Here is a 17945-nt window from a genome sequence, read left to right as displayed (position 1 = left end):
AATGACTACAAACAATGATAAGTCAAAAGACAAATGTGGAGCACAAAGACGCAATGACGCAATCTTTATTTTTAATTTTTATCTTTAATACGAGTCTCAATTGAAAAACACAATGACAAAATTCTATAACACAATTCATAGAAAAACTTATATAAAAAATACAATGAACAACAATAACATAATATAAAAAACACAATATTTTTTTTATATATAACAATATATTCATATTAAAGATAAAAAACGTTTGTTATTATGATGATTTTTTTTATAAAAAAATGTTGCATGAAAAAGTTATAGACGCTTTAAAATGATGGGGATCTGACATGCGACTTGCATGTGAAAAAAGAAAGTAATCATAAGTAGGTTATTACCTTCATTTCATTCTTATCAATTTTTATTTTTAAATCAATCTCTATCATTCAAATATAAAATTAATAAATTAGATTTAACATAAAAAATTGTTAAATGACGTTTGTAGGAAATAAAACATGTCAATTTTTTCTTTTTCCTGTTTTTCTTTATTTTTTTCTTTTTTTTACATTGCTTGCCAAAAAAAGAATTAAAAAAAAAAAAAAAAGGTTAAACCCTTGTTGCCCTAACATCAAACTTCCAGTTCCAGATGTGTAAACCCTGCCATCATCATCATCATCATCATCTAAATCTTCCATTGCAGATCAATGGAAGACTTCATTAAAAACCAAACATTTGCAGTCCACGCAGTCGCCGGTGCCGGAGCTATAACCCTCGGAACTGCCGCAACTTACCCTTTTGAGACTATCAAAACCCTCATTCAGGTTTCATTTGTATCAATCGTTATGTCAATGCAACAATTGAACTCATTTATTCATTATTTCTTCCAATTTTAACATGGATTCTAACAGGTTGGGTCAGGCCCTGATAAACAGTTGAGTGCACACCAGGTGTTCGATAGAGTGCGCAAATTATCCGGCGCTTCCGGTAATGTTGTTGTAGCTTTGTGGATTAGTAATTAGAACGAAACCTTGTTCATGTTCGTTCGGTTAGCATTAAACTTGTTCGCCAACGGTTCATGAATGCTAACCAAACGGAAATTCTTGTTCGTGTTCGCTCATTTAAGGAATTGAACTTGTTCGCAAACGATTCACGAACGCAAACGGACATGTACTATTTAAGAAAAGAAAAACAGCATTCTTAATCCAAAACATTAGACATAATCACTTTAATTAAATATAAAGGTAAGAACTTGAGATAATAATAATAATAATAATAATAAACATAATCATCCCCCAATCGGTGGTTTTATTTTGATAATGCCAATGAAGCACAAGTTAGATTTGTTGTTAGTTAAAGACAAGACTTATAAAATACATCTTTAACAAAACAAACTGAACATAAACAACAAAATAATAAAATTTAAATGTCAGGTTGGTTATTACAAATAAAATGTTGTAAAAATATAAAAAAAACCTTTAAATAGCGAACATAAATGAACACAACAAATGAACGAGCAACCTCCGTTCATGTTCCTTCATTGAACTACGTGTTCGCTCATTTATTAAACGAACGAACATAAACGAACTTCCCGCCGAACGGTTCATGAGCTGTTCGCTGAACGTTCGGTTCATTTACAGCCATATTAGTAATTGTGCAATTACTTCAAATTTGACACTCCGAATGCTAATTTAAGCTTTGTAATGTGCCCTTATTGAATTCAAGATTCATGAAATTGATCCGTTGAATGTGAACCTCCTTGCAGGGTTATACAATGGTTTTGGGTGGTTGGCTATAGGGAGAATATTTGGCGTGGGAGCACGGTTTGGTACCTATGAGTTACTAACAGCTTTCTATAAAGGTCGATTATCCATCTTTAAGCCATTATACGCATTATTGCTTATACTAATTATGAACTGTCAAAATGTTTTCATAACGCATCATCTTTGTGGGTCCCATTATTACGCAGACGGTCGTAAAGACAACTATGTGTACGTCTCTGAAGCTCTTATGGCAGGAATTGTAGCAGGCGGTGTGGAATCACTAACAAGCTCTCCGTTTGAGCTTTTCACAGTTCGTGCACAGGTGGCAGCCGCTTCTCGTGTTCCAGACACTTCAAATTTACAAAAACCGTCTGTATCATCATCTTCAGCTGCAAAACTACTGCGCGGGTATTGTCCAGACGTTAAAGAACTTGACCATTCAGTTGGTTTGTTATCCACTTTAAACACTAAACAGTCTAACTTAACTGGCTCTTTGAAAGAGTACCCATGGATGATGACTGGGACTGGGCGAGCCCCACCTGTGTACCATGTTAGGAGGCCGGTAGATGTCGTGTCTTTAGAAGGATGGAGGGCCATGTGGAGGGGTATAAGATCAGGGTTGGTTCGTGATTGTGTTTTTGGTGGTGTTTTTTTTGCCAGCTGGCAGTTTCTGCATCGTGCCATGCTGGACTGGAAGGCTGTTGGGATGGACCCCATTCCGAGGTTTGTTTACATAGTTAATTTTGTTTGTATGGGTTTCAGTTATTTGATATTATTGAATTTGTTTTTTAATGATTTCAGTATTGATGAAGATATTGGCCCACTACACCCGCTAGCTGTTAGTTTGGCAGCTGGATTTTCAGGCTCGGTTGCTGCAGCAGCATCACATTCTTTTGACACTGCCAAATGTCGGTCACAATGTCTTGTGCTTCCAAAGGTATGGTTTTTTTTCATTAAATGCTATAAACATATAGTTAGCATGGATTTAAATCAGTATGCTTGTGTCTAAACTTTGATTTTGTGTCAAGACTTAGGCTTCTAAACGAACTGAACGAGCACGAATGGTACATGTTCGTGCTCATTAGTTTTAAGTTAACTTTTAACTTAAACTGAACAAAGGATCAAACACGGAAAATTAAATTAACGGGGTTTTCTTGTTCGTGTTCGTTCGTTAAGCAAATGAGTGTGTTTGAGTTCATTTATGTTCGTTTGTTAATAGTATAAACAAACGGTTCACGAACAGAAATGAACGAGCATTACTGAGCGTAGATGAACAGACATAACCGAGCTAACACCAATTAAAATTTAACATGAACATCAATATGTCAGGAGTAAAGTATAAATAAAACTAGAATAAAACGTAGTCGGTGTGGGTCTAAAATCTGAACATATAAACAACAAACTTGAACATACGTAAACGAACGAACATAAACAAACGTAAATGAAAGAATGTCAACAAACATAAATGGACGAATGAGACACGCACTCATTTTTGTTCATTTAACTAAATGAACAAATTAATTTGTTCATGTCTGTTCGTTTATTAATAATTAAATGAACCTCAATGAACTTTCTACCGAACGGTTCACTGGACCTATGTGTTTAGATCATGATGATGTTTTATTGTTTGATTGCAGTATATTACCATGGAGAGAAAGTTTCTTAGGTGGAGTTTGCCAGGAAAGAGGTTCGAGAGATATACAGGCATTCATCCTCGAGATAGAAATATACTTTTTCGTGGGATTAAGTTGCGGATGGCGTGTAGTGGAATCACATCATATATTCTTACTGGTAGTTACTTTTTCATGATTGATAAGTTAACCTAATTTCAAGATTAACAGTATTCATTGTATAAGGTTAATAAGGGTTTTAGAACTTTTGCTTAAACATGAAACCACTTGACATGTAATCTGAACACATCTTTTTGTTAGAAAAAGGAGTCATCTTTGTTGACATTTTTAAAAATCTAACACAATGCTCTGTGGTTGGAAATGAGATTCATCTTTCTTGACATGTCTCGCGTCCTTCCATCACTTGATTCGATTTTATAATTTAGAGTTTGTTTGCATATGAATCCGGTAGCTATACCGCGTGTTTTTAGTTAGAGGTTGCAATTTCAATTCATTTACTCCCGTGAGCCGGTCGATTTAGGTTGACTTAGGTTATGCTTCTTTGATCGGGTATAACTGAAAAGAAAATAGGTCAAACGGTCCAACAGACAATGCACTCTCAACTTAATCCAGCCTTTTAGACCCATCCATTTGTCATTAGCATACCACTAGAGGTGTACAAACCGGTTAAGAGTTATAAACTAGACCGGTTTAGTCAACAGCTAGTCAAAAGTAGGACCGGTTTTGTCCAAAGCGGTTTGCTTTATAAATTAGTTTAGGAAGAAAATGTTTGAACCTATCAAAATGATTCGGGTCATGTTATAACCGATTTAGGACAAAAAAACAAAAAACTGGTTTGAGGAAAAAAGACCGTGTCTTTTTTTTTTTAAATTAGGAGGTTCTTAAACCGTTTTGCTAATTCGAACTTTCGAAGTGCGAACTGGTTTACGGACCCATGGGTTGGGTTGGTTTGGATCCTGTTTGGCCCAAAATGGTTTTGGGCTGTTATTGGGTCGGGTTGAAAGCCGGTTCATCAGTTTGGAACTGGTATTTTTTTTCAAACGATATACTTTCATAAACACAACCAAGAACATTAAACAAACCTCCTCCACAAGCCGGAGGAGAGCCGGCCAACAAAACAACACGTAACCTATATGAAGTTAAAATTACACCAATTCGACCACCTTATCGTTTTATATTTTGATCTATGTTTATACCAAAAAAAGCCTAACGATTTTATATCTCTAGTATTCTCTTCAATCTTCCCCTCTTTTCCTTCAAAGATTCTATCGTTCCTCCCTTTCCACATTCTCCGACACGCAATAATAATTATCCCGTGAAACAACCTCCTAAATGTTTTATATTGTCTCTTTATCTTAAAAATGCCACATAAAGGTTTAATATCGTCTCTATCTTAAAAATGGATTTGTGTAATGTAAAATGTATTGCAAATATCTTTTTGAAAGTTATTTTTAATTAATTGAGTTGCACAATAAAGAGAACTACAATATTATACCCTTTTGAAGACACAAGTGGTGATGCACTTTCCAAACCACACAAGTGGTGTTGACTTCAATTGGAATTTTGCTTTGACCTTCTTTAAGTATAATTAGTCTTGCTCTAAAGGTACATGCTTGCTTTAACCATAATTTCTTCTTGCTTAGTTTGGCTTTTAACCAATGTTACAAAAAAGCATTTGTGGGGCTTTCATAATTCATCATGTCTGGTGGTATTAAAACACTTATTACATACACAAAATTCCTCTTAGAAAGTGTTTGTAGAACTTTGTCTCATATACAAAGCATATACTTTATATATAAATATTTGAACGTGTGTATTTATATGTAAATATTATAAGTGATGACATTAGATAAAATTTATGTGGGTTTGGTTAATCCCACACTCCAGTACTCCACCACCCTCTTCATGTTCACACCTCTTGGCCCTAAAAATAATATCCATCTTTTTCTTTATTCTATTTTCTATATTTTTTTAGTCTTTGTGATTTCATTTAACAATTACTACTATAATTACAACTATTATTATAATATCATGTAGTTATTGTTATTATTATTATTACCACTTTTTTATTATTATTATTAGTTTTATTATTATTATTATTATTATTATTATGGTAAAATACAAACACACACATTATAAAAGTTTCAGATGAAAATCTAAATAGAGCATACATAATTACAAAATACACAAAAATAACAACACAGTAAATTAATTAACATTATTGCTCCAATAATCTATAATAAGATTTTAAATGGTGGATAATCAAAATGATTAACTTGTCTATACATGCTTTGTCTAGCAATATAGAAGGTTTCTTATGCTGATGCATATCATATTTAGTGCCATAAAGTGATCCCCAAGTGCATGCATGTCAGCATGTGCAAGTGTATTGCAATAGTTACATGTGTGGCAAAGGCAAAACTAACACAATTCAAAGCTAACACTTAGCCATAATGTAGAAGGAAACAAAAACTCAAATGGTGTGAGAGAGAGGTTGGAACGAATGAATGACAGTGCCGGCTCAACGTCATCGGAAGCCTAAAACTAACTAAAATTTTGAGCCCTTTTTCTCTTCTTTTTGTTTATGCGTATAAGGCTAGAGAGTATAAAAAATTATTGAATTTTGATTATATGCAGTGATAATGGATATGAAACACTCATCTTTAGCTTGTGCCACATCAATGAGTTACTAGTTCTAAAAGAACTCTACTTCAAAATCTCATAATACATAGCTCCTATTTAAAATGGAGGCCCTATAAAAATGGAGGCCTAAAGCCAAGACCTCATTTAGCTTACCCATAAGACGGACCTATGAACGATTGTTGTGAAAAAGAGAGAAGAATTAAATTGATTTCATAAATCATGGATTAGAGTTTGGAAGTGATTTATTGTTTAGAACTTTAGATTTCCAATAAATAATATAATATCTTAGGTAGCGTTTGGTATGAATGAATGGCAGGGGGAATGGAATGATTCATTGCGTAGGAATGAAACAAATGGCGTTTGGTTGCTCAATGATGAAATCTTCCATTACACATTGAATCCCATTTCATCAAAACCATTCCTTCACATCCCCCTTCTTTTTTTTTTCATTCCATTCTTCCTTCATACTACTTTCTCAACACCACCACCACCACTACCATCGCCACCACCGACACTTGACCGCCACCGACACCACCACCACCAACTTTGCCGCCACCACCTTACCACCAGCCCAACCACCACCACCACCATCGTCGTTGTAACCACCAAAAACATTGTCACTGCCGCCGCCTGACCATTACCGCCACCCTACCGTCGTCATCACTGCCAATGCTACCACCGCTTGACCGCCGCCAACCCCACCACCACCGTCGCCACTGCCACCATCATTTTCGGCGCCGAAGCTAACACCACCACCGTTGCCGTTGAAGTTTTTTTGGTAAAAAAAATTATTTTGAGATATGAGTGTTTTTATTATTTCTATTTCATTTATACAATTTTTTTAGAATACCAAACAACATAAAGTAATAATTCATTTCATTTTCATAGGTTAACCAAACAAGACAAAGAAATGGAATGATCCATATCATTCTCTTGTGAATTCCATTCCTTTTTTCATTTCATTCCCCCTTCATTTCATTACCTCCAACCAAACATACCCTTATATTTATTTTAGCATGTTAAACAAAGTAAAATAACGTTATTGGAGAGATTATATATAGTTAAATCTAAGGGGGGTGGGGGTGGTTTAAAAACAATCACTTGCTCCCACCAATCACGGTGTGCCACCTCACCTCACCACTTTCCATCACTAGTGATGGAATTTTGGTGGGGGTGGTGGTGTGATGGAATTTTTTTTATTTTTTTATTTTTTTTACAATAAATACTAAAACAAGGTTAAATTAAATAAAAAATAAAACAAGATTAAATAAATATTACAAAGATAAATAAATTAAAAAACCGACCAAAAAAAACCTACGACGCTTCGCAACCCCACTTCTCGCATAGCTCGCGTTTGCGTTGAAGTAGGATCGATCTAAAGGGTTCGTTAAGATGTTCGTGTGGTTGTATGATGAATGTTAAATCGGCGTTTTTTTGGTTTTCATTCAAATGGTTAATATACGCCTCGTCACGTTTTAATTTTGAAGCAAGAGCTAGTTGCTTTCGCTCCTTCGTCTCGACCATTTCCGCCAACTTAGCCGACTTGTATTCGTTGAAGTCCTCGGCCACCGTTTCCTTTCCTAATCTTGACGATTCCCCACTTTTCTTGCGACGCGGCCGTGTGGGTGTGTCTTCGTCGGGATCGTCTCCGGGTTAATCGTTCAAGTTCATGTTCGGCGTGTTGCTTGACAAGCCGTTGGTAGACGTTGTGTAGTTCCCGGAATCGGAAGTTTTTGATCTTTTTGAAGAAGATCCTTTTTTCCTTGGAGCCGTCGGTCCGTCCATGTCGACCACGGGAACCGGTTCCCACTTCGGGTGGTGTCTCGCAATCTCCCACGCATCCAAGTAGGGAAAAGATTTATATCGAAAAATCTTGATATAATTGCTCAAGGCGTTCTTTATGATAGTCGCCTCGCTCGCTCCGCTTTGTGGATCTCGGCTCTACAGAACAATTCGAAAAATATATATATATCAAAATTGTAAAAATAAAGTAATAAATTATAAAAAAATTTTAACTAATAAATTTAAAAAAATAATTACCAATTGGATGTAGCAAGCATTAAATTTTAACATTTTTCTATTCAAATCTCCCCACTTAGAAGTCATTTTATCCATGTTTCGATCGGTTGCACCGCGAAGTTTTTCGAAATGTGCAATAACACGTCTTCATAACAAGTCTCGTTTTTGTTGGTTTCCGTGTTTTTTTGTTTCGGAGGCGTGTAAATAAGTCTTGGTCAAGGCGACCTCCTCCGCGGACGACCAAGGTCTACGGACGATGGCATCCTCCTCCGCGGGCTCCTCCGCGGGTTCATCTTCATCCACATCGTCGTCTTCATCACGAAAAGCACGTGCAAATTGATGTATAACATTGTTATCCTCTAAAGGATCGACGAACGTTTTTGACGGTTGAGATTGAAACGTTTCAAAAGGATTATTTTGAAATATTTGGCTAGAAAAAGGTGGAATAAACGGTTGGTTTTGATACGGTGTCGATGAAAACGGTGAATTAAATGTTTGAGATTGAAATGGTTGGTTTTGGAACGGTTGTGGTTGAAAAGGTTGTTGTTGGAATGGTTGGGTTGTGTCGGGTTCATCTTGTAATCGGAATCTCGCCGGCTCGCCAAGATTTTGTCGAACCTTTGGTCGGGATTGAGTTTTCTTTGAACCCGAGCCACGTTTCTTTGAACCCTCCATTTGTGTGATGTTAGAATGTTGTTTGTAGTAGAGGATTTGAGTTAGATTTGAGTTGGATTTGAAGATGGATTTGATTATATTTATATATGTTAATTAAGTTTTTTTTTTTATCTCCTCAACGGTCACATTAACGTTAACATTGGATTTGAATGCGTGATGGCCATCACGGCCGGCCCCCCATCACGCGTGATGGGAGGACCAGCAGTGGTGTTCGTAGTGCCATCACAGGTGATGGCCGTGTATAACGGACCACCCTAAATGCTCTAAGGCACCGTAGAAACTACAATTAATGGGTGAAAAATAAAGTGTGAGCATTCATACCGTAGTGCCTATCTAGTATAGTTGGTGGGTAGATAGATACATATGTCAGGTTTTACCTATTTTTAAGTTTAAAAATAATAAACTTAAATATACTTTTTTGTTGGTGGTTAGAAAGAAGAAAGTACACTATCGAATGTATGTCATAAACTCAAAAGTTTACCATTCACAACCAATTAGAACGAAGTGTCTAAAACCGCAATGTTTTAAAAACAGGTTCGTACCGGCCAGTTGAATCGGTAATACCGGGTTTCGCATATCAGACCAGTATTTTGTGCCCGGTATTTTGGACGGTTTGCTAGAACATCGAATCGACGGTTTTTTCTAAAATACCGGTTTAAACCGGCAAACCGGTTTTAAGTCCAACAGATTTTTGATATTTGCAATCCATTTTTTCTAAAAATTATTTTTAACCTTGCGATTAACATTAAAATGAGTAAACTTTTGGCTTATTTTTTTGAAAATCAATTGTTTTTGTATATCTTTTATTATGAATTAACTTTTAGATTATACTTTTTAATGGAATCATATATTTTTGGGTTATTTTTTGAGTGAAAGTTACATTTATATGAAATTACAAGGTAAACTATTCAATTTGGTTTAAAAACCCAATACAAACCGGTTCAACTGGTTGTACCATTTTTTTAGCTTAATCCGGTATGAATAAAAACCGGTTTTTACAACCGTCCCAAACCTCACGAGCCATTATAAAATTTATTGGTTCATATAAAATAAACCAAATCTAGTGTGCTTATTAAGAAATAAATGATTACGAAAATCATTATGAGGCTTATTAGTTTATATAAAATAAATCACTTCTCACACTCGGTTTAAGAAACGAGACATTTGGATAAAAGTTTTAAACCATAATATTTATAACTTGTAAGAATTTCTTACACGCATATTAGGAAATGAAACATTTACAAAATGTATTATTTATAAAATACATCCGGTCTAGGGGTGTTAATCGGGTCAACCCGATCGGGTTTCGGGTTAATCGGGTCGGGTTAGTCGGGTTGTGAAAAAAAATAATCTAACTCGCGACCCGACCCTATAAAGGTTCGGGTTTGTCGGGTTCGGGTTAATCGGGTTTCGGGTTAATCGGGTTATTCGGGTCGGGTTAGTCGGGTTAATCGGGTTGCTATATATTTTTAAGTTGATTTTTGTATTGGTAACCAGCGGACTACAATATTTATCTTATTATTGCATATAGGACTGTAGACAAACCAAACGATTAGGGATGTTCATGGTTCTATACTTCGGTTTGAAACCGTTTAAACCGATCATTTGTTTAGTTTTATGGTCGGACTTTCTTATTAACTTTTGGTCGGTCGGTTTAAAAAATTTCAAACCGCAAAGAACAGTTTGGTTTACGGTTTTAAAATTTTCAAACCGTATAACCATATCAGACCGTAAGATGAATATACTTTATTTTTTAAATATATATATTATACTACATGTAGTTAATTATTTATATTTTGTGTTAGGCTTAATAAAAGTAAAACTTGGCTATGACTATTAACTTGCTTAAACTGTATACTATAATGAGGTGTGTTTATGGTATTAAAATTTCCAATTCTATTTGTTATTTCATTTTAGATTAAGATTGAAGCTGATTTGTTACATATATATTATCAGTAGATCTAGTTGATTATTGTTAATTTTTAAGAAGCCATATGTTCACCTTAGACAACACCTCAAAACTTGAGCAGATCCTTTGTAGCATGATGATATGCAATAAATGAATTTTTGTAACTAATATAATTTGTTACGTACTTTTTTTATACATATACCCAAACCGTGAAACCAAACTGTTAGTAACGGTTCATTTTGGTTCGGTTTCCTATCTTAACGGTTCAGTTTTTGTTTTTTATTCACGTTTGGCTCACGATTTGTCCTAAAAACCGTTAAAACCGGACCGTGAACACCCTTATAAACGATCACGTACAAGGGCATGTTTGTTCTCGTTTATTTAACTTTAAAGGAACACGAACACTTAATCGAACAAATATTTGTGTTCATGTTCGTTCGTTTAAAAAATGAACATGTGCATGTTCGTTTATATTCATTCATTTAAAATCTAAATGAACAATTCACGAACATAAACGAACGTAAATGAACATATATGTACATGCGTAAATGAACACAAACAAACATAAACGAACACAAATGAACACAAACAAACACCACTAATCGGGTTAACCCGAAACCCGATTTTTTTTCCAAAAACAAACTCGAAACCTAATACTATTAACAATTCGGGTTATTCGGGTCAACCGAATAACCCGATTAATACTTTTTGACCATGTTTAACCCGACCCTAATAAGCTTATTAGGGTTCGGGTCGGGTCGGGTTAATCGGGTTCGGGTATTTTGAACACCTCTAATCCGGTCTAACATGCACGTTCGTGAATTTAATGTTCACAAAGAACATAGGTTTACATCAATAAACCTGGTCTAACACACAAGTTAGAAAAAATAACGATTGAAAAATCGTCTTAAGTCGAACAGTTGAATCATAAATCATTCGTCTTGTATCATGGTATAGGATTTAAGATTGTACCACATCTTTATAAATCCACACACAACAATTTGTATACTGCATACATATTTTCAAAAACAAATATACAAGATTGCCCAATTACGAAATAATTTTAATATTTTCCGTGAACCCAATATCCTTAGTAAAAAGGTTTAAGATTGCCTTAACAATCTCACATAAAATTGTTTTAAGATTATAGGAATATTGAACACTTTTTATATTAAAATTAATACAAATAATAACGATACTCTCGTTATTAAATGAGAAAATAAGTAGTACAAATACTGTAATATAAAATAAAATAAACAATGAAATAACATAACAAATATGTTAAATGATTCAACTCAAGATCTTCAAATGATAAGTCTTCAAAACTTGTTATTCATCAATATTTTCTTGTAATCTTCTTGACGCGAACTTATAAAATAAAATTTCCAACTTTTACCACATCAACGACTTCTAGTAGTCTCTTTGGCTGCAAGGATTGACGAAACAAAAGTTGACGATTGAGGCTGAAGCACGTGTTCAACATGCTTCCCTTAAAACAGATTCCATGCCTCTACATAAGACAACGCGTTTGTCTCTCACCATACAACAGCTGAAGTAGTTAGTACTACCGAAGATGTCTACACACCTGAGGTTACATCGGTTAATTAAAATGTAGTGTTAGAACTTGTGGAAAAAGAATAGAATAAAGAAGTAAATGAATCAAGTATAGAAACTCATCTCTAGGAAGTATTAAACTCTCTTTACCATTTAGGAGGATATATATTAGCTTATGTGTCAACTTATACATAAGCTACGCCCCTACGGTGACCACCCGTAGATATATAATTAGGTTGTCATATTGAACTTAGATCTTGGGATCTCCAGTAAACTAAGTTAGGTTTCTTCTATATACCCTTTTTCATGGGCTTTAGTCTTATTCCATAACAGATCTTTATTAAACCCCCAGGTTATTGGATTCATAACATTATCTTTGACTTTGTCTAGTCACTATAGATAACTTGCGTAGTCGAGATCAGTTATCCTGATGTGTGCTTAACTTATAAGTTAATTTTTCCTATTGTCAATTTTCTAAAACTATAACCTTAGTAGCCACCCGAATCTGGTTATAATATCTGTCTTTGAAAGATACACTTATCATTAAGGCAAACAAATCTCCATTATGCACCACAACCTTTTTTCCTCCACTTAGTCGTGTGTTTGCAATGTTAGATTGGATTAAAATAATCCTTATTGCTAAACCTTATAAGTTCAAATGCAAGACACCTCACATTTAAGTGCTATTGGATAACATCATCCAACTTTTGAATGAGGTGTAGCATCCCAAGTTTGTTAGGTAATTAAAAGAATCGGGCTTAATCGAATTATAAAAGATAATTATCTAAAGTACGAAGGGGTTAAGTGTCATTAGATAAAAGTTAAACATGAAACCCTATCCCTACCTTATAAAAGTAGCCATCATCTCATTTCATAACCATCTTGGCCTCCAACCTCATTCAAACCTAAAATTCTCATTTTTGAGAGAGCAACCCATAAGACCCGATGATTCTCGGAGATCTAACCATCGGATCGGTCTCAATTTGTAATTGATTTTTCATGACATATAAATGAAGATTTACACTAGTAGGATCTTTGATCAGAGGTCAGAAGTCTAGTTTTTATTCAAGGGAAACGTAACAGCGGAAAAGTGAGTTTTCCGAAAACTGTTTGGGTTTTCTGGCGACCGTGGGGGTGGATTCCGGCGGCGAAAGTGGCCGGTGCTGGTAAAGCTCAGTGAACTAGTTGCGTGGCCGCTTGAATCACTCAGTTCCGATTTCGTTTGATATAGTTTTGGGCTATCCGAGTGATTTCGAACATAAACCTCTGAGGTATGTTTTTTTTTAAAGCTTACTTTTCATGTATGGAATTGCATGAAACTTGGTAGGATGATAGATCGGGTCATGATTATTGATAACATAATGAACTTGAGAGTAAATGGGTAAGTTGGTTAGGTTCGGGTAAAACGAGTAGTGTCAGGTTCATGAAAAGGGCGGGTAAACGAAGTCGGTTTTGCACGAAATTTGAAAGAAAAGTAAATTGGGTTGAAACATGTAAGAAAAACATGAACTCCGCAGTAAAAGTGTTAAAGGGTGAGATTCGGGATGAACGAGTGTGTTTGGACCGTGTAATACCCAAGTAGATAGGGTTGTTATGGCCTAGAACTCGTATAACAGTGAAACGAGTCAAAATGAAAGATTAGAGGATGAAAATAGTTAAAGAATGATATTAATAAACAAACAGTTAGAATCGCAAAAAGGAGCAGAATCGCATCGCACGGAAACACGATTCGATTCGTTGGAAATGCGATGCGATTCAGGTGAGGAGTGCGATTGGAATTGCTAGCCAAGTGATGCGATTCATTTGCAGCCATGCAATGCGATTCATTGCCTCCATGCGATGCGATTGGTTTTCATTCATGCGATGCGATTGGTTTGCATCCATACGACGCAATTGGTTTGCACCCATGCGATGCGATTGGTTTGCACCCATGTGATGTGATTGGTTTGCATCCATGATATGCGATTGGTTTAAATCCATGCAATGCGATGCGATCCGTTTGGGGAATGCGATTGCTTTCCGGTGCGATTCTTTTCAGAACATTAACCCATTAACTAAGTTAAAGTAGTTAACTAGTCTAGAAAGTATGACCTGGTTAGAAGTAGTTAATTAACACTTATAATTGTTGCATAGTTAGTCATGCCCAGTTGAAGATGGGTGTTACAATTAATTCAGAAAGGAACAGGACCCGGATGAGTTTCTAGCACCTTTTTTCTGTTATGTTTTTCGGGGCTGTGTGCATACTCTATGTGATAGGCTAATACACTTATTTTATATGGTAAGTGATGATATGTGAATATTTATGTATAGACCTATATTATTATATGACAGAAGGTATATTGTATGGTCGTATGGTTGTATGGTTATCCGTGAAGAAGGGACCAGACCCTAATAATATCTGAGATTGAAGGGACCAGACTGTAACATCTCGGATTTTTCAAACCCGTATTCGTTTACGTTTAAACCGACAGGGAATAGTTTAGATAATTATAATTAATCAAGAATTAAATATCTAAGTTTCTAATGCTTACTTATTACCCCTCATGCTTTACATATTGTTTAAATCCTATTTAATCCATATAAAATTCAAGAAAGGATCAAACATCAGACTATAAGGACTAAATATGACATTTCATGAAACCTAACCCTCCTTTTGGCCGGAGCGCCGCGTGTTGGGGGTGGCCTATGCCCACCGCGCGCCGCCATGAACCACCTGATCAGAATGCTTAGTCGATTTCATTTCCTTGTTCGTTTAAAGTATAAAATCATTTATTTTAAGCATAATCGAGAGAATTAAGGACCAAGTAATCATAATATAACTAAAATACAACTTCTAATTCGTTTCCCTCTGCACAAGATCAGATCATTATGAATAATTCAATGATTCTTTCCTTTAAATCGTATTTACTTGCCTAAACGAGCAAATATACCAAATATAGTTCGTTCTTGCTATTTGTATATAAACAAGATCATATTCTTCTGGCACAAACTTCCCTAAACTCTAAATATTCATCTCCCAGCCTTCATCATCCTCTGGCCTTCATCATATTGCTCGGTTTTGATTATTTGTTGAATATACAAGACTCGAAGTTTGACTTTGCTTATGCACCAACCTTTAACTCATCGTTTCTCTTGATCCTTTCACTTACCGGGTAGGTTGTAAACATAGGAATCGTTCATACATATGCCCTAGTCAATAACCTTCAATCAATTTCGGTGGTTGAAGGGTGTTGACTGGTCAAATCGTTTAAAACACGTTAAAGGGCAAAACAGTCAACAAGTTTGACTTTACGTTTTCTCATACTTATGATCGGATTCAATGTTCGGTCTAGAAGACTTTTATTCTCGTAATAAAAATTTAAGGCTACTGACCAAAACCCGACTTCCGACTCGCTGTTTGGATCTGGTCAGTACCAGCTCGCTTAAATCTTAAATATAACGTAACTTGAGTTCTAAACGTCCGTTTGGGTTGATTCCAACGGCCACGAGTTCATATTTACTTAACTTATCATATCTCAAAGTTTCAGGTTTTGATTATTAATCTAATTCGACGCGTAGTGGACGACTCGCTTAATCTAAGGTGTGTTTTATCATTCCCCTATTTTACTCAATTTTCACAACATTTTGGGGACATATGCGTATATCATACTATATATATATATATATATATATATATATATATATATATATATATATATAGTATGATATATGCATATGTCCCCAAAATGTTGTGAAAAATAGCAAACGTGTAATTGTGTGTGATTAATCAAATATACATGTTATGAGCTTACTTGTTTATGTGCAATCGTTTGACATATCCCCTTGGAGAGGGTTCTCATATTATTGACCACCGCCCGATTCGCTGGGCAACGGTCTTATTATTATTTGTTCATGGTTGATTTACCGGCTCCCGATTCGCTTGGAAATGGTTTAATCGACAACTTATTTGCTCATGGTTTGATTTCATTACCGCATTTATTACGTTTTAATTATTTTTCTTATTTATTATATTAACATTACTTTTGGTGTCATAAAATGTTGATAAAATCACTCAACATGTTTGTTGACAAAACTCCATTTTCTACGCATATGCAGGTTGCTTGTATTGAAGATTGAATTTTGGACACGTAGACAAGACCTTAGGATATAAACAAGAAAATATTATTTGAGCTTACATTCATGTACTTATATTGTTTGCTATATTTGGATGTTGTGTGTATTCTTTAAATAAAATAATTAATTAGATATTGTTACATTTTATATATGATAGTACCTTCGAGCTGTGAGCAATCGTATCATGCCCTGACATTTCCACCTTAGGTTGGGGTGTGACACAGACCCTAATAATATATGTCACACCCCGACTAGCAAAATGCGAAAGCGTAAAACGGGAATGTAACAGACACCTCTGGTATCACCAACGGTGTTTATAAAGAAACAATACAAACTAATTTACATTATATTACATCCCATTGTTCTAACATTGTCTTTACAATCTAGGCGATACAAACAAAACTAGTTCTTTAAACTATTTAATCTTACTATAAAAACCCTTGCTTCTATTTACATAGCATCAAGCACGTTCCACGATAGATAGCACGTTATCACTGTTGAGTTGGATTTTGATAAGGAAGATTGGAATCTTCTCAACCTCCTCAGAAAACGGCTAAGTATGGACTTCGAGCAAGCGTAGACGATCGAGCATGGTTTTACTACTTCGAGCAAGGTCTTCAGAACCTTAAATGGTTGATTCTTCTAAGTGTTAAGGTTTCGAGCAAGCTACACTTCAACGAACAAGAATATTCTTCTATCGAGCATGGATTGCCAATCGAGCAAACAACTTGATCATACAAGTTTTAACCAAGTGTTACGAGCATAGGATGATCGAGCACATGGGGACAAGCATGAATGCAATAAGAAGATGTCACGTGATCAAAGCAAGGACTTCGAGCACAGTTCAGTTCCACGAGCAAGATTTACATCCGAGCATGCTAAAGATTGCTGAATAAGAAGACTGAAGACATCAAGAAGAATGAGCTTGCTTGATGGACTAGTTCGAGCAAATCATGGATTAGTCAAGAGGAATGAAGCTTGCTGGAAGGGAATATCTTCACCGAAGATATTCTAAGTAAAGTATGCTCGAGGATATTCATCGAGAATACCTAGCATAGTGAGTTTGCTCGAGCAAGATTGCTCGAGGACTCAACACTTGTATTATTTTGTATTTCATTATGTAATGATTAGGAACTTCTAGAAGGAATGTCAGGGTCTATAAATAGGGTCCTAGGTTTCCATTTAAGGGTAACGTTGGCACACACAGAATACGAGAAACATTCTAAAAGAATATTCTATTTGTTTCCTCGTATAGCCGCCGCCGCCGTCATACACGAAACCCTAGACATTCCTTTCACTGTTTCATTAATGACTCATTTAATACAGTGAATCTTTGTCTTTGAATGTGCTTTTATTGATTACCTATTATCGTTTCGTGTTTGTTATTTTCACTCCTTCGTTCCCACCCGTTGGATATCCTGATTTCGTCGGGATATTCAACAGGCCTTTGGGTTGCAGAGTCGGTGTGTTCTTGTCAACCTTTTCGAAGGTTTCACTCGACTAACGGTCCTAACAAGTGGTATCAGAGCTTGTGTAAGCTCGCTGAAGGCCACGGGTGTAAGGTCCCGTCCCTGGTAACCCTACTTTGGTGTTGGATTTACTCATAAACACAGTTCTAAAATCAGAGTTAATTTAAAACTTTTCACGGAATACTTAATATTAAACATT

The 17945-nt window shown here is 35.5% G+C and overlaps 1 protein-coding gene across 1 annotated transcript; it reads left to right on the top strand.

The window, feature by feature from the left end:
- Positions 1 to 677: 677 nt before the first annotated feature.
- LOC143603361 (uncharacterized) lies at positions 678 to 3651 on the top strand. Its single transcript, XM_077080172.1, has 6 exons — positions 678 to 794; positions 882 to 957; positions 1736 to 1831; positions 1940 to 2456; positions 2535 to 2670; positions 3371 to 3651. Exons 1-6 carry the CDS (start codon positions 678 to 680, stop codon positions 3557 to 3559), a joined length of 1131 nt encoding a protein of 376 aa, XP_076936287.1. The 3' UTR covers positions 3560 to 3651.
- The last annotated feature ends 14294 nt before the right edge of the window (positions 3652 to 17945 follow it).

The sequence above is a fragment of the Bidens hawaiensis genome, unplaced genomic scaffold, assembly GCF_021521415.1.
Source record: "Bidens hawaiensis isolate Kalapana, Puna unplaced genomic scaffold, B.hawaiensis_p1.1 tig00061404_1, whole genome shotgun sequence".
NCBI lineage: Eukaryota > Viridiplantae > Streptophyta > Magnoliopsida > Asterales > Asteraceae > Bidens > Bidens hawaiensis.
This window is presented reverse-complemented; position numbering and strand designations above follow the sequence as displayed.